General features: G+C 38.1%; 2 protein-coding genes across 2 annotated transcripts; one reads left to right on the top strand and one right to left on the bottom strand.

Moving 5' to 3' along the window:
• Window positions 1–6,186: 6,186 nt before the first annotated feature.
• On the top strand, window positions 6,187–11,258 carry LOC102787173 (zona pellucida-like domain-containing protein 1). Its single transcript, XM_006795437.2, has 11 exons — window positions 6,187–6,273; window positions 7,376–7,480; window positions 7,730–7,956; window positions 8,107–8,294; window positions 9,867–9,939; window positions 10,027–10,124; window positions 10,204–10,287; window positions 10,372–10,540; window positions 10,831–10,930; window positions 11,021–11,041; window positions 11,135–11,258. Exons 2-11 carry the CDS (start codon window positions 7,387–7,389, stop codon window positions 11,227–11,229), a joined length of 1,149 nt encoding a protein of 382 aa, XP_006795500.2. The 5' UTR covers window positions 6,187–6,273; window positions 7,376–7,386; the 3' UTR covers window positions 11,230–11,258.
• Window positions 11,259–11,587: 329 nt separating this feature from the next.
• zgc:162608 (uncharacterized) lies at window positions 11,588–13,270 on the bottom strand. The gene is made up of 4 exons (XM_006795529.3): window positions 13,198–13,270; window positions 13,011–13,069; window positions 12,833–12,926; window positions 11,588–12,694 (listed from the first exon to the last, which is right to left on the bottom strand). Exons 2-4 carry the CDS (start codon window positions 13,063–13,065, stop codon window positions 11,851–11,853), a joined length of 993 nt encoding a protein of 330 aa, XP_006795592.2. The 5' UTR covers window positions 13,066–13,069; window positions 13,198–13,270; the 3' UTR covers window positions 11,588–11,850.
• Window positions 13,271–16,836: the final 3,566 nt, after the last annotated feature.

Genomic DNA, 16,836 nt, shown 5'->3' with positions numbered 1-16,836 from the left:
AAAAATCAGGAGGGAGAGACAGAGCAAGATTTTTGAAAAAAAAAAAGAAAAGAAAAAGAAAAAATCTAAATTTGTCGCAAGAAAAAATAGAGTTGGTGTTCTTTTTAGCTGTAATCACTGAGGTATAAGTCCGTGCAGTTCTTAATCAACAATGCAGTCCCATTTCATATATACTGATGCCATGATAGGATGAATAGAGTTCTTTGTGCATATCATGCGCGTTGTATTAAAACTGTTAATGAGCATCTTTCATTCCTCCTGGCTGAGTGCCATGTCCTGGGAAAAACAGCTCAGAGGAGAAAAAAACAGGTTTACTTCAAAATGTTGTGTTGCTCGTTAAAAGTAGAATTCAGTTTTTCATTTTGTCTTTCTGATAAACAAGTTGATCTGATATTATGCTGCTTTTTGTATTTTATTTATTTAAAAAAACATTCTGATCACAACTAAAAGAAATGCGTCAGTAAGTAATACGTTTAGAGGAAAATGATTTAGACCACACTGTGAAAACAACATTTCAAGAGAGAGAAACAGTAAGGACACAAAGTAAGATTATTACAGAGTAAAAGATAAAGGGGAATTGGGTGGAAGAGAGCGAGGGATTGCCCATAAAACAGGAAAACAGGCAGTAGAGGAAGAGGAAAGTATTTTTTTTTTAGACCCGCACTTCCTGTTCATTGCTTTGGTCTGGTTTCCTTAATTTTCAGAGTAGAAATGACTGAGGTTAGACTGTCTGGATCAGTCGTGAGTTATAAAATGGAAATAAATCAAATTTCAACGTCAGCTCCACCAGATATTTTTCTTTCTGGCCAAATTATTTCATCACTATTCTAAATGAATGTGAAGTTAGTGGTCATTTCCAGGGTGGGGGTCTTTCTCTGATCAAGAGGAACTGAGTGGACTGAATTATATGCACTGGCCTTTGCAGCCATAAAACCAACTGAAGACTGCATACATAGTCACCCATCTGTTTGCTAGCTTCAATTGTCAGTGTGCAATCAGATCACAAGACAAGTGCCCAATCTGCACCTGCATCAGGTGAGTCCTTGCATCAAGAAGCATATCTGGACATGCATTTTGATGTTTTCTTAAGAATATTTTGATAATGCCCCCCAGTTTGTCTTATTTTAATTTCACAAGTATTTGTTAACGTTAACATATGACGCACAATGTACCTACTTCCCAACACAAAATCCTCTAAATTGCACCTCTAAAGTCCCACGTTTGGTAAATATTTCATGTAAATTCCATCATAACATTTTGGATAATTGTACATAAATCGTAGTAACATAATGGCATATTTCCACTACAGTTCTTCTTATGTTTCTTGGAAACATATACAAACACACATAAAGAAAACAGTTTATCTGTATGGATGGATGAATGGGAAAAATATAGGAAAAATAGAAAGACCCTCATCTTAGGTCTTCCAGACTAATTTCCAGAGTGTATCCATCAAAGCCTTGTACTTGCTTGCACTGTAATGCTGATGAGTTAAAATTATTTTGGTGGAGATATACTGAAAGAATCGAACACATTTTTAAGACATAAAGATACTCACATAGACTCACAACACAGATGTTGGCTTCAGCCTGTGGTCTTGCATGTCCTCTAATAACAGCTATCAACACATGACCTTGGAAGTGGAGTAAAAGTACCATTCTGTGGAGAGCTGAGAGAGGACAGATAATCATAGGTTAGTAAGGCATGTGGTCTGCTACCTGGGATCAAGCAGTCTCGCTGGCTGTCTCTTTGTTGGTGACACAGCTGTGTCGGTCATGTGGGTATCTCTAGAGAGACTGAGCCTCTGGACTGATTTCCTCTCCTTCATTTTGGTCTTTTGCTGCCTGTGCAGTAAATTTGATTATTGGCTGGTGCAGGCAAACGTTTGTCATGTGATGAAGAGCTGTGACTGTGTGTTATAAACCCTGCCACTGTTGAGCCTCTCCTCACATCATCATTGAGTTTATTATCGGGCAACAGGCTCAAATCTTATTTGTTCAGCACAGGAATGCAACGTGGATAACTTCACGTGAGGACTCAAATGCTAGACTGTAAACCAGAATTGTTATTTTGCAAACAACTCCTTCAGGATTATTGCAGAGACACTGGCAGATTCATCTTTTTAGTTTGTAAACATGAAAATAATATGGGAGGGACTATTTTAGTAGCAAAGCTGCATAAAATACAACTTACAACAACAGCACCTCGAGCTCAGGATCCACCTTAAATCCATCATCATGTTAGGCAATACTAAGCCTATATCAAAGTACCAATTATATCCATACAATAAAATAAATAAACCTATGGATTTCACTGCTTTGCACAGCAAGACAAACATAATGAATCCACTAATGTAAACTTCATGAAAAAAATTGTACCTGAATTTTTCACGTATCGCTTTATTGGATATTTATTCGGACTTTCTGAGTGACTCTGCTGGAGTGGAAGTTGTGTCACTTGGTTTGAACTCTTCAGCTCTGGCAAATCACGAGTTGTAACCCAGACCCAACAACAACGAAGCATTTGAACTCTGTCTAATTTTGCCCAGCAGATGACACCAAACCACACAGAAGTAAGGTTAAGCAGCCACTCCCATTCATGGTTTAAACTGTTTAAGTGTCCAGAAAGTAATGACTCACATCAACTCAGGCATTCAGCTTTTTTTCTTTACTTTGGATACCAAACTTAAAATAGAAAATATTATCCTTACTTACCAACTACACTCATTTTTTTCTGACAACTATTTACTTTTAAGCCTGTAAACTAACAAATATTTCAAGAGTAAGATCTATTTTAATATTTAACCTCCTAAGACCCAAACTCTTTCATGGCATGCATTTTTAATTTCTCTTTGATATTTGGGATGATTGGGACCTGATGAATGTAAAAACAAAGAATTACCAGATTTTTTTAATTTATTTTTTTACCTGATTTTTGTTTCTAAGAAAAATGAGAGCCACATATGAGGATATTCGTTTAAAATTTCGATAGAACAGTGGCAGTATAATGTCCTCGTGAGGGGATATTAGGCCCTTGTAGAGCAAGATTTAGTATTTTGGTCTAAATAACCCAAAATGTGATGTCCACATATGTGGACGCCAGGTCCTAGAAGGTTAAAGACACAGACTATTTTACATGCTTTTGTCTCTTAACATCTAGATTACTACAATGACTGTTTTACTTCCTAACCTACTGAATGACTGCAGACTATACAGAACTCAGGTGCCATGATTTTAACTTGAGCAAAGTGATGGGATCACATCAGTATGTGTTGTAATTGATTTTAAGATTGTACTGATTATTTTTGCAGCACCACTTCTGAAGGCGACACTGCAGTCTGCAGACACTGCAGTCTGCAGACACTGCAGTCTGCAGACACTGCAGTCTGCAGACACTGCAGTCTGCAGACACTGCAGTCTGCAGACACTGCAGTCGTTAATTTGAATGATATTTTTTATCTCATACATTTCTTACTTGCGTTTCATTTACCCCATCTCGTAAAGCAGTTTGTAATCTGAAAAAGGTCCATATTTATTATTATTTATAAAAAATGATTTATTTATGTAAATAATTATATTTTCTTGTACGTTACAAAAAAGTAACACATTACAGAAAATTTAAAGAAAACTTTTACATTTATTTGGTAGAACTGGATTTAATACTGCATTAACATGTGGTTAAACTTGAGAGTTGTGGGTTTCTAGTAACAAACCATCAGCCATCCCTGAAATCACATATTTGTTGCAGAGGATTTTTTTATGTAGAACAAATGCTTTTACTTTTGTTTACTTTAAGTACAGTTTAATAATAATATTAAATAATAATATTATATATATATATATATATATATATATATATATATATATATATATATATATATATATATATATATATATATATATATATATATAGTGGGATCACTGCTTTGGTAGTTTTGCTCATCCTTCTTCTTCTGCCACTTGTGTGTAACCAATGTGAGTAACCAACACAATATCTGTTACCATCAAAAGCATCTGAAACCCATTCAGGATTTGTTTTACAGTGTAAGATGATTACAGCATTGTGTCATAGGAGCAATTATCTGTGTATTTATTACAAGTTGTCAAAATAAATAAAAAATGAACCCTCTCCAACTACGAAGCATTACAAATGTTATTAAACATACAAGTTTCTCAGTTTCTTGTCCAAGTGATATTCTATATTCCCACCCAGAGGGGTTATCTGTAACAGTGGGGATTTTCTCTGCTTTACATGTCTGCAGAGTACAGTACCAATTTCTCACAAGCTTCCCAGCGTATCTTCTTTCCTCCAAATCTAAATCCTTGCCTTCTCTTGTGCCCTGGTTTTATACTTTTCTAGTGTGATTATATGTCAGTAACCATTATAGTTGTTGTTCAAAGGAGCCATTAAAGCTGCACACAAATCCTTGTTGGAGCTCACTGTCATGATAATCCTGTGTGGTCTGTGAAACATACCCTGCTAAAGATGGTGACACTACAGTTGATTTCAGCCCCCTGTTCTGGGAGCAATGTATCGATGCATCAGGCAAGTTCCTTTCACAGTAAAATTTACATATTTTACAGTAGTAGTGCTTCTGTTAAGCTTATTAAACGAAATGGGTTTGATACCTAATCTTAGTCTTTATAAAGATAAACATTAAGTATTAAGATTAACTATTAAATATTAAGATTAAGCCACACATGTCCAGTGTTTGAGACATTGGTGGCTAAAGCTGACCCATTAACCTCTGGACATGTAACCATCATGTTCTCTGTTTTCTGTATATTATTATAGGGGCTTTACCTTGCAATATAAAATGTGCTGAGGCAACTGTTGTTGTAATTTGGTGCTATATAAATAAAACTGATTCGAACTGAATCATTCTACTTGCATAATTCACTGATGACTTTGCAGTCAAGGTCATTGCAGGAAAAAAATATAACAATACAATGACTAAGGAGTGAAAGAATGGCCTGTGAATTTTTTCTAAACAAGTTTCCTCTGAGGTAAAAATCAGGACAGCGTGACACTGGATAGAGTGACAAATGTTTTCTTTCACCTTGGGCTCTTTGGCAGAACACTAAGCTCCTTTTCTTCTATATTACTAGTGAACAATGGGTGTTCTCAGTAGAGTTGTAACAGTTGTGGCCTATAGGTATCTAGTGTACAGGCAATGCAGTTCTATCGAGATTGAAATAAGTCTGACATGCAAGGGGAACTAACAGCAAGTTTTTAATAGGCTGTTGTGGCAAGATCACCTTTCAAGCATTCATTGTGCATAATTCTCAAAAGATAAAGCCACTCTTGAAGCATGTATGTTTAGTCTTTTTGGTTTTTAGCTTTTGGTTTTAATTCTGATTCTTGAATTATTTGCAAGTCGACGGAGGATCTCAGTTATTAAATTTATGCATTGGCCTGGGTTCTGCTTTGTAAAATGCATTTGCTCTGCATGTGTTTCAGGCACTTTTTTATTAGAAACATTAGCTGCAATATGATAATGAAAAACCTGCAGGTCTTCAGTAATGTTTTCAAAAGTAATTAATTACTTAGTTACTTAGTTACTTTTTAAAAACACGATTTACAACCTGAATAGGTGATGAAGCGATAGATCTTTCAGCCCAATTCTACTTTTTCTGCATAATCCATCATATAAAATGTAATCAAATGGAAAAGTCCCTTTTAAAAACTTGTTTTATTAGTTTTAATCTTTTAACTTTATGCATCAAGCAAAAATGTAATTATATGCAACATTTTCTGACTGGAAGAAATTTGTTTAATATTTAAACCTATTTTCTGCGCATTCCAGCACATAATATATATATGTATATATATATATATATATATATATATATATATATATATATATATATATATATATATATATATATATATATATATATATATATATATATATATAATGTGTGTGTGTGTGTGTGTTTACACTCACTCTTTCAAATAGATGCAAGTAAAACACAGCAGAAAATAAATAAAGTCCAAGACTAGCGGTCCTGTTGCTCTATTTTCACCTGTAAAGCAGGAGTAGGAGTAGGCGGAGGTTTTCCCTGGTGCAGGTGTGCCGCAGCTGTCAGTGGAAGAATACGGCAGTTTCTCTGTGAGTTTCCCATTACGTCGTAGCGCACTCAGTGCTTGCTTTGAAGTTTAGGGTTTTTTTTTTCGCTGTAAAAAGAAGTTTTCTTCCCACGCAGTGAACAGCGGATGCTAATGTTTTTGTCACTTTTTATGGAATCAAACTTTTTATGGAATCAAAGTAAGGTCAGTACTTCCACGCTTTAAACGCTGCACGCTCATACTCTCTCCCGCACTCCATATATTATCCATTGTTGATCTGCACACAGCTGTTGTCACAAACTTGTTCTCGCAAAAAAAATCACGGTTTTAGGAACGCAGTAACGCAGAGTTCCTACGGGAAAGTAACGGTAATCTAATTACCGTTTTTGCAATAGTAATCCCTTACTTTACTCGTTACTTGAAAAAAGTAATCAGATTACAGTACGCGTTACTGCCCATCTCTAGTGGTATGTATCCTGAATACTATATAAGTCATATATCTCAAATACTGTGACAAGCACCTGCTCAGGTATCACCAAGGTAAGACCCTCTTCTGGTTGTTGCATAGGTCTCTGCCTAAAATAAACAATTATATGCAGTACTGTGAAAAAGGATTCAGTCAATTGTCATTTTTTAAAAATTCAGTAATGTGGAAATGGGAAATGGGTGCAATGATACATTTATTGTTAAGTAGTCTTCAAGAATAGTTCTCCAGGCTTCTTGAAGCTCAAAGATTTTCTTTGGATGTTGGTTGCCTGTTGGTCAGCTCCATGTCAAGATGCCACTGATTTTTCCTTCCTTGAGAATGGTTTCTTGACAGCCAGAATTCGACTGAGACCATTTCCGATGAGGCTTCAGTGAACAGTAGATGAATGCGCTAAAGGGCCAGATGCATCTCTCAGGTCCTATGTCAGGTCGTTGCTGTATTTATCCAATTTCTTAAGGACATTATTTTCAGATTTTGTTCATGTGCTGTAGATAATTTTTTAGGCCTACCACTTCTTCTTTTGTCCTCCTCTGATTTTTTAAGGACTGCATACTGTGATATACCAGGCATGATACAATTTAAAATTGGCTCTCCGATAAGTTATCTACTATTATCATAGGTCAGTGAAATTAAAAAGAAATTACAAAAGCGTCTGGCTTCTCTAAAGAAATGAAGTGTGGCTCCCGACCTTTCCACATGATTGTAGACCTTATTATAAACATTGGAATCATCTAGCAGAAAAACAGCAACTTATTTACACATTTTTCACATAAAATAATAAAAATAACTGTTGCTACTGTTGTTTTACTCTTTTTACAGGAACTGCCATTATGGCTCTTTACTGTTGTCTCCCCCTGCTGGTGATGCTTTTGCAGCCTGTTCAGTGCCTCTATAACTGCTCCTCTGAATATCAAAGGACCCCGGGTACGTTTTGTGTGACTTTCAACAAATAAAATATCAGTGCTATTAAGAAAACAAAAATAATGCTCTTTTTAAAGCTTTTTGACCAATTTTGGTATATATTTATTTAGCTGTACAAGATTTAGGCTTTAAACATGGCAGCCACTAAATCATAATCATTTAACCTTTTAATTAAAAAAAATCACAGTATTAATATATAAAATTAAACAACTATTTAACTCCCAGGGTTTTTAAAATTTCTTTCTTTCGCAGAAAACTCAGACCTAATGGTTCAATGTGGCACCAGCATGATTACCCTGGACATCAATCTATGCACAGTTCAGTGGGCTGGCTTCAATGCCACAGAGCTAGCACTGAATGGGCAGTATAGTAATACAGCGTGCCAGGGCTCTGTGGACACCAGTGTGAACCCTCCGGTCGTCCATTTCCAGCTTCCTGTCAACCAGAGTCAGGATAACTCCTGTCGCCAGTCTCTGCAGGTTATTGGATATTGGAGAATGGAGAGATTGGCAAAAAATGACACATATCTGGAAAATGGAGCTGCCAGATGTTAGTTATCTGGCTGCTTTTTGGGAAACTGTTTAGCAGCATATATGAACCACAATCGTATCTCTTTCTATCTTTCTTAGATTGTAGATGAAAAGCCAGACCCTACAGGTCCCTTCAGCAGCTTCTTGAGTATCCAGGCAGTTATTACAGGATACATTAACACACCTAGATCTGACCAGGGGCTGATCAGCTACTCCACAGATCTCTATTACCACTTCTCCTGCCGATATCCACTGCAATACCTTTTGAACAATACACAGATTACAGCGTGAGGAACCAGATATACAGGGTGGGCCATTTATATGGATACACCGTAATAAAATGGGAATGGTTGGTGATATTAAAGTTCTGTTTGTGGCACATTAGTATATGTGAGGGGGCAAACTCCTCAAGATGGGTGGTGACCATGGTGGCCATTTAGAAGTCGGCCATCTTGGATACAACTTTTGTTTTTTCAATAGGAAGAGGGCCATGTGACACATCAAACTTATTGGTAATGTCACAAGAATAACAACAACATGGTGTGCTTGGTTTCAACGTAACTTTATTCTTTCATTCAGTTTCTGACCACTTATAAAATGTGTTCAATGTGCTGCCCATTGTGTTGGATTGTCAATGCAACCCTCTTCTCCCACTCTTCACACACTGATAGCAACACCGCAGGAGAAATGCCAGCACAGGCATCCAGTATTCGTAGTTTCAGGTGCTGCACATCTCGTATCTTCACATGATAGACAATTGCCTTCAGATGAGCCCAAAGATAAAAATCTAAGGGGGTCAGATTGGGAGACCTTGGGGGCCATTCAACTGGCCAACAACGACCAATCCACTTTCCAGGAAACTGTTCATCTAGGAATGCTTGGACCTGGCACCCATAATGTGGTGGTGCACCATCTTGCTGGAAAAACTAGCGTTGGTTTTGTTTGTTAACTTCAACATTCACATAAAAGTTTGTCTCATCACTGAACAAAATCTTCTGCATGAACTGAGGGTCCTGTTCCAATTTTTGTTTTGCCCATTCTGCAAATTCTGTGCGCCAATCTGGGTCATCCTCGTTGAGATGCTGCAGTAGCTGGAGTTTGCAAGGGTGCCATTTGTGAGTAGCTAATATCCGCCGAAGGGATGTTTGACTAATGCCCCTCTCCAGTGACATGCGGCGAGTGCTACGCTGTGGGCTCTTGCTGAATGAAGCTAGGACACCCACTGATGTTTCTTCATTAGTGACAGTTTTCTTGCGTCCACATTTTGGCAAATCCAACACTGAACCAGTTTCACGAAACTTAGCAAGCAGTTTGCTAACTGTAGCATGGGAGATGGGTGGTCTCATAGGGTGTCTTGCATTGAAATCTGCTGCAATGACCCGGTTACTGCGTTCACCAGATATCAACACGATTTCAATCCACTCCTCACGTGTTAACCTCTTTGACATGTCAATGGCTGTGAACAAAGAGAAACTTGTAAATAACTCATGAAAGAATAAAGTTACATTGAAACCAAGCACACCATTGTTTTTCTTGTGACATTACCAATAAGTTTGATGTGTCACATGGCCCTCTTCCTATTGAAAAAACAAAAGTTGTATCCAAGATGGCCGACTTCCAAATGGCCACCATGGTCACCACTCATCTTGAGGAGTTTGCCCCCTCACATATACTAATGTGCCACAAACAGGACTTTAATATCACCAACCATTCCCATTTTATTATGGTGTATCCATATAAATGGCTCACCCTGTACTTACTCCAGAGATATGTTTCTTATTGCGCATTTATACAGCAAATCTAAAAGTTACCATATCTTTCTCTGTCTTTTTTTTGCATGTTTTCAATTATTTTTCTAGCTCCTCAGTCTCTGTGGCAACCAGCAACAATAATGGGACCTTCATCGATTCACTCAAAATGAGTGTTTTTAACGTAGGTATAAGTTATCAGTCAGCTCATGAGGACACAAATCAAATGTGTTTCTAATGACTTGGGTTACTCTGACACTCTTTTTTTTAGGACTCCAACTATAACTATCCGTTAGTGGTGCCTGCAACAGGACTTGAGCTGCGAACCAAGATATATGTGGAGGTCGAGGCTGATAATCTGACACAAAAGTAAGTAAATGCCTTTCGGATGCTCATAACGAACTCATCAGACTTCATTCCTGTTGATTCAGCATTGTCTTTTTTTTAGTTTCAATTTACTCTTGGATCGTTGTTTTGCTACTCCAACTCCTTACAATATGTCACAGAGCGTGCAGTATGACTTCTTCACTGGGTAAGAAAGCACACACTAGCACAGTGTAACTGTACATTAAGATATTTTCATGTCTTTAATAAAAAAAAAAACACTTTCCACCAGCTGCGATATAGCTAACAGGACGACTGTGACGAGCAATGGCGTCTCCACGGTTGCCCGGTTTAACTTTGAGGCCTTCCGCTTTGTTCAGCACCATGACCAGGCAAAGTCCAGCATCTATGTGCACTGCATGCTGAGACTCTGTGAGCCTAGCAAATGCCAACAAATTCAGGTAATTTCAAGTAAGTTGAAAAGTCAAGAATGAACGCATTCTTTGAAACAGCAGATAAAGTCATGGTAGAGAAAAGATACCACAGCCAATATTTAATAATCTATAATCTATAATATATATTACTTAATGGTTTTATAGAACTTGGCAGGAAAGAGGTTGTTATTTCCACCAGCAACACTTTGTGGTTCACAGTTGGGCCACTAAATCCCTGGTGCTGTATGCTCATCCCTATCTTAACATGTATATTATAAATCCATAGTTTCCACATGTTTTGTGTTAAATATTTTCAGAATTGTGCTAATAACAGAAGAAAAAGGTCTTTGGTTCCTTTTGGTAAAGAAAGCAGCGAATCAACTACCATTTCAGTCGGACCTCTTTACATGGCTAAAGGTTTGAAACATATTTTTATTCTTTTCTTGCGATTTTCCAAGAATACTTTTTAAGTTTCTCACTTTCCATTTTTCTTTTACTTTATTAAAGACTCTCCCAATGCAGAAGACAGTGAGTATACTTTAGTTAGACTTATAAATACATCTTAATATTGTTTCATAATTCAAAAAGCAAACTTAATTCATCTCTTCTTGTGTGCATCAGGTAATACCGTGACTTCAGGCAGCGATGGCCATAACATGACAGGCCTGACTGTGTGCCTGCTGTCCTGCTGGGTCTTGGTGGCTGGTTTGTTCTGAAGCTGTTTAATTGCACTGAACTGACAGATCAACCAGCCAATTCTCTTTGCATTGTCACCTTGTACAATGCTGAAGCTGCATAGTGCTGTAGATTGTGAGGTAAAATCTGATAATGTTGTAGTTTTCATCCTATTAAATATAATTTTGTATCCATACTTGCTTGTCAGTTGTGAAGGGAAAGTCAAACTTGAACTGTAAAGCAATTAAAAAACAAGTAATTCTGATATTTTATGGCAATAGAAATAAATTTTGATTATACTTGTCTACAATATTTTTTTTTGTGTAAGATGTCTTCTATAGAATCTCAACTGCTTATAAGCAAATAAAGTATATGCGTTAAATAAACACAAACAAACAAAGAAACTCAGAGACTCTGTGACTGACATGCAATAATTAATTGACAGAAAAAAGGGTCATTTGTACAGTGTCATCAATACCTTTATGAAAAGGCAGCGATATATATATATACATATATATACATATTGACAGTTCCTCACTCGGTCACATACAGAATGAAACAAATGCATCAAATTCACACTTTCAGACATATTTACAACATACTCACTGTGCTGCTACAATGGCAACAAACAAATAAATGAAAAGGAATACAGATTTCTGTAGTCACTGCATTGACTGCATAATGTCCTGAATCAAAGCTGAGAGCTTTACTGAGAAGTCCTCCCGCAAAGAGCCACTTTGGAGTGTAAATGAAGAAGTCGCGCTGGAGGCTCTTGGGACCACAAGCTCCTTTTCCAGCCCTGTAAACAGCCTTTCCATTCGGGCTTGAAGCACTTGGACCTCCATGGATGCATTTTGGCAGAACTGCTCTATGCTACTTCTCATTTCTGCCGTATGAGGTTGTGCAGATTGTAGCACTGCAGAAAGCTGTACTTTCAGGGCCTCCACTCTGTTCCGTGCCTCCTCTTTAAGTGAACTCACTTCCTGTCCCAACTTGGAGCTCATTTCCAGCCATACATTTGATGTGCTTGGCTCTTCTTCACGATCACTAGTCTGTTTCAGATGTTCAATCACTCCACTTGCTTTGGTATAAAAGTCACTGATGGTGTTAGCAAACTTAAAACTGCTGTGCTCCAGGGATTGGCTGATTAACTCGAAGGCTTCCTGATACAGAGATGGACTGGCCTCCTCCTGAGCCTCAGCTGTTTCTAAAGCCTGCAGATAGAGACTCAGCTGGCTGCACAGATCTTGGCTGTTGCTACTAAGAGAGCCTTGGAGCTGCTGAGTCAGGGGAGTTAAGCGTTCTCTCATGCTGGCCAGGCGGGAACTGAGATGTGCCGAAGATGGGGACAGCCTCTCTCGCAGCTCCACCAGCTCTTGACGCAGACGGATGCGCAGGCGCTCCGACTCCATGGTGAGCTTGCGCTGCATTTCCTCTGCCACAGGGTTGTCATCATGTTCTTGGTTGTAAAGTGCACTGCTGTCTATGCTGCTCTTGTAAACCTTTCTGCAGAAATCAAGAAAGAAGAACTGAATTATAACATGTGAAGACAGGTTATATGCTACAAAATAGTAGTAAGCAAGTATTTATATTTGCATATGTCTTTAGACACTGAAGATATGGTCGTTCATGAAGACAACTTACTGCAAATCTTTTGTGAGGTCTGCCTTGTCATGAGCTTGGTTGGTCTTTCCATCAGACCTAGTTGGCTCTCTGCTGTCACTGTGTAGTGGGTATCCTATAGTTAAAAAAAAAGAAGCATAAATCTACATAAATAAAGAATCACATGGCAAAATGAAGAAAAAGGAGGAGATAAACGTACCTGAAGTTGTCAGGAAGGACACAGCAAAGATTACAACTTTTAAATGCATGTTCATCTTTCTGTAGAAGGACAGACCATAGAAAAATATTTGAATTTTACCCTCAAAACATATAACTATAAGAACTTTTCAATATATTCTTCTCCCAGTACAAAAATAAGCACATTATGCATGTAAGTATGTCTTTACCTGAGTATCAGGGGTGTGTGGACTGACTGCTCATCTCATCTGACTTATAAAGTCCTTGTTATCAGAGCAGCTGCCCCAACTCTGCTTATGTCAACAGTCAACACGTGGAGGGTCACACTGATGATAGAACACACACACACACACACACACACACACACACACACACACACACACACACACACACAAGGTGATGTCATGCCTCTAACTGTTTAGCTGTTATAAAACGTACCCAGATTTTTTGCCACATTATTGAAGTGAAATGAGGATTGAAGGATTGGAGAGGATCAAAAAATAAGAATAAAAATGTTTCCAGCAAAGCTCAACAATACCTTTGGAATTTTGAGTGAAAAAAAGCCTAAAGTAAGTTAGAAACACACCCTGCACAGAAGAAATGGCCTTCACGTCTGCAAATGCTTGAAAGTGTATTACACTTGTAACCCTAATAGCCAGCAAAGTTAACTCCACTAGTGAAAAGAAAAAATAAAGAGTCTGACTGTACTGAACTCATTCTCGTTCTCATTTGATTTGATACCACAGTAGCTTCTGGTCTCAGACACTCATTTCAATACAGTGTGGGATGCAATTTGCATACTATAGTTGGATTTATAGCAGAAAAATGTAAGTAAGATGTGTATGCTATAGGTTGTGGCTACCTTGTGATTGAGAAGAGAATTATTTCAAGTAACAAAGGTGTAGGCTGGCCTATTTATGTCAGCGTTTTGTACCTTTGCCCCTTCTACACTGTCACGGGAGATAACTGATAACATTTGGAGCACCTAAAAGCAGCTTTCAAGATTCTACTTAAAGAAGTCTGATGTTCATTTTATGAATTACATGAAAACCTTTTCACCCAAGCTAGCTAGTGCTAGTTTCCGGCTGTACCTTAGCGTTTAGACAGGATCTCTTGTTTCAGTCCATCTACCCCCTTTTGTAAAATTATTTTCACTCCTGGCTACAACCCCCAGCAAGAACAGGGTAATTATCAAAATGCAAAAACAAAGCCTACAAACCCAGTAGGTAAGTTTACACTGCACAAGAGGCAGCTAGCTCAAAGTTCACATTATAATGAACTAGTTCAGATTGCATGACTACATGTTGTTTAATGAAAGGAGAGCACAGGGGTGTGCTGGAGTTATTTGGCACATTCTCCCTGTGCTAGCACGGGTTCTTCCAGGTACTCAGGCTTCCTCCCAGAATAAATACATGTATGTGATAAACAACCTCTTTTTGTGGCACTTTTTTAGATTCACCTCACAGGAGGTTGACCTGCAGATGCCAAAAATGAGGACATGACCAGGATGAGTCTATCACAGACTGACAGACAAAGTTAGAGAGGCAAGGTTGAGATGGTTGGCACAGATGATGTGCAAATGAAGAATAGTGGATATTTTAGACAAAGAATTTGCTCTTTGCTTAGCACCTCTTTCATTCTTTCGTTCTAAAAGGCCTTAAAATGTCTTTGTCCTCACCTCCATGCTAAAAAGCAAAAAGAGGAAGAAAGTTGGGTAATCTGTGCAAGAGGTAAATGTCAGTCTATAGTTCATGGAAAGGTCTCATTCCTCCCAAATGTGGACATTTTACCTTGAATTCTTGCAGAGGTTTGGATTTATTAGGGTGACCCAAACAAGTTTAACAATGTCATTTGCAGACACATGTGAACTTCGGCCTGATTTCTGTCTTTTTACGTCAAAAGCTCATTTTACAAGAACCCAGACTACGTGAATATTTGCACTGAGTAACTTGTTTGACTTGAAGTCAAGGTTATGGCTTTCTATGCATCATTCCCGATGAAAAGTTGTTTGTTGTGTGTTTTGTAGTCTTTAAATTGTGTAACAGTTCAACGAAATGTGTTTTGGATCCGCTCACCAAGCTTTGGTTTATCATGGATTGCTTTGGATGCTTGACAGAGAAGAGTTTACTCATCAGTGTTTGTGCTGCTTGTAAGAACAGAAAAAAACAACTCACGTAAACAGCGCGGAGGTCCTTTTAAATTTTTGAGTTGCTTTTGCTTTTTATATTTTTATGCTGCTGGTAATAAAATCTGTGATATTATTTAGCAGTTCTTTGTTGGCTATGTTTACTGTTTCTTGGTAAGTGAAATGTGCCGGCTTTTTCCACCAGTGACACGCGTATGTGGGTGAAAGTTGAACGCTGCTCGGTTAGATAAATTGCGAGTAGTCATCAGAAGATCATAGTTCATGGCTACCCTAGTGGAATATCTAGGTTATTCGTATGATCTAAAGTCCAGTATCTATTTCACTACAAAAACAGCACAGAGTGAGAAAGACTTTGGTTACTGTACACAAAAACGGACCTGCTGGTTCCTCTTTGCACTGAAGAGTTTGAGCATATGTGACTCTTGTCACACGTATATGGTGAGCTGAGGGCACATGCATGTATAACCGCGAGTTTATATTTCTAGAAAATGATGATATAGTTTAACATTACATAAAATTACATAAAAGTGGCATTTGTTGATGCAAATGATCTGTCGCTTTTGAGCCACACAGACCTTGACCTTAGTTTCATTCCACTTTCAGCTAATTTGCAGCAGCTATCAGAAAGTAAACATAAACGGACAACGCAGCATTCGACAGGTTTGTGAGACTGGTTCATCAGCAGGTGAAGCTAAAGCTTGCACAATGACAGACTCTTGATCTGATCAGTTATCCATACCATACTTGTCATACTATGTGAATTTAAAAGTTACCTCTGTGAATGGGAATGGTATTTGAGAACTGGTTGCAAGCTAAAAAGATTCTGTAAATAACAGGATTCTCTGTTCCTTTTATCAGTGCTGGTGTGTTTTTCTGACAGTCTCACGTCATTGTTTTGTGACGTGAGACTGTCAGAAAAACTCTGAGCGGCGGAGGTTTTGTTCATCCCAGTTTCTTGGAAGCCTTTATTCTTCTGTGTTTCCACACTGTTTTTAACTCAGAGATTATGAAGCTGCAATGACCCTGAAAACCCATGTAGACTTACATTTTTTCAGGAATCAATAAGGAAATCAATAAAGAATTTGACCTGTAAGCAGAATCTGCAGTGGCATTTCTGTACAAAAATCTTATTGATATCCTCTCTTAGATGAGACGCACCTCGTTCTCAGTAGACTCCTCTAAAGCAAAGCTGCGTTGTTGTACATCAGGAGCCAAATCATTAATCAGTATCATGGTAGCATTGAGAAGAACAAAAGCAGTAATGTGATCAGGCAGCATCAGTCTGTTTTTCCTTGCTGCTTTCCACCAGTGACCAGTCACTCCACTCTTACTGTCACCTTACCTTACTGGCCTTATAAATTTTTCAGCAAGCCATTGAAAGTTATGCAGATTAACTAGCACACTACTTACCTTGCATCTCTGTGGGTTTGCAGCATCTCTAGAAGTACTTTCCAGTCTATGATGAAAACAAGGATCATGGATTTAACTCTACTCATTTTTTCCTTCCACAGTCTGGAATAGAGTTGGGATTGATGTTCATCTGGTTTTTACTTCACTGGTGGACATATTAGCAATGCAGCAAACTTGCAAATGCATGGGGTTAGCTTCTCTGCGGTGGCTGTTTGCTTCTGTGCTGCTAACTGTGACTCGTGGAAACAACTTCAGTGGACATAACCAAGAGAGACCACGCTGTCAGCCAGGT

The sequence above is a fragment of the Neolamprologus brichardi genome, chromosome 14 (assembly GCF_056152115.1).
Source record: "Neolamprologus brichardi isolate AB-2024 chromosome 14, ASM5615211v1, whole genome shotgun sequence".
NCBI lineage: Eukaryota > Metazoa > Chordata > Actinopteri > Cichliformes > Cichlidae > Neolamprologus > Neolamprologus brichardi.
This window is presented reverse-complemented; position numbering and strand designations above follow the sequence as displayed.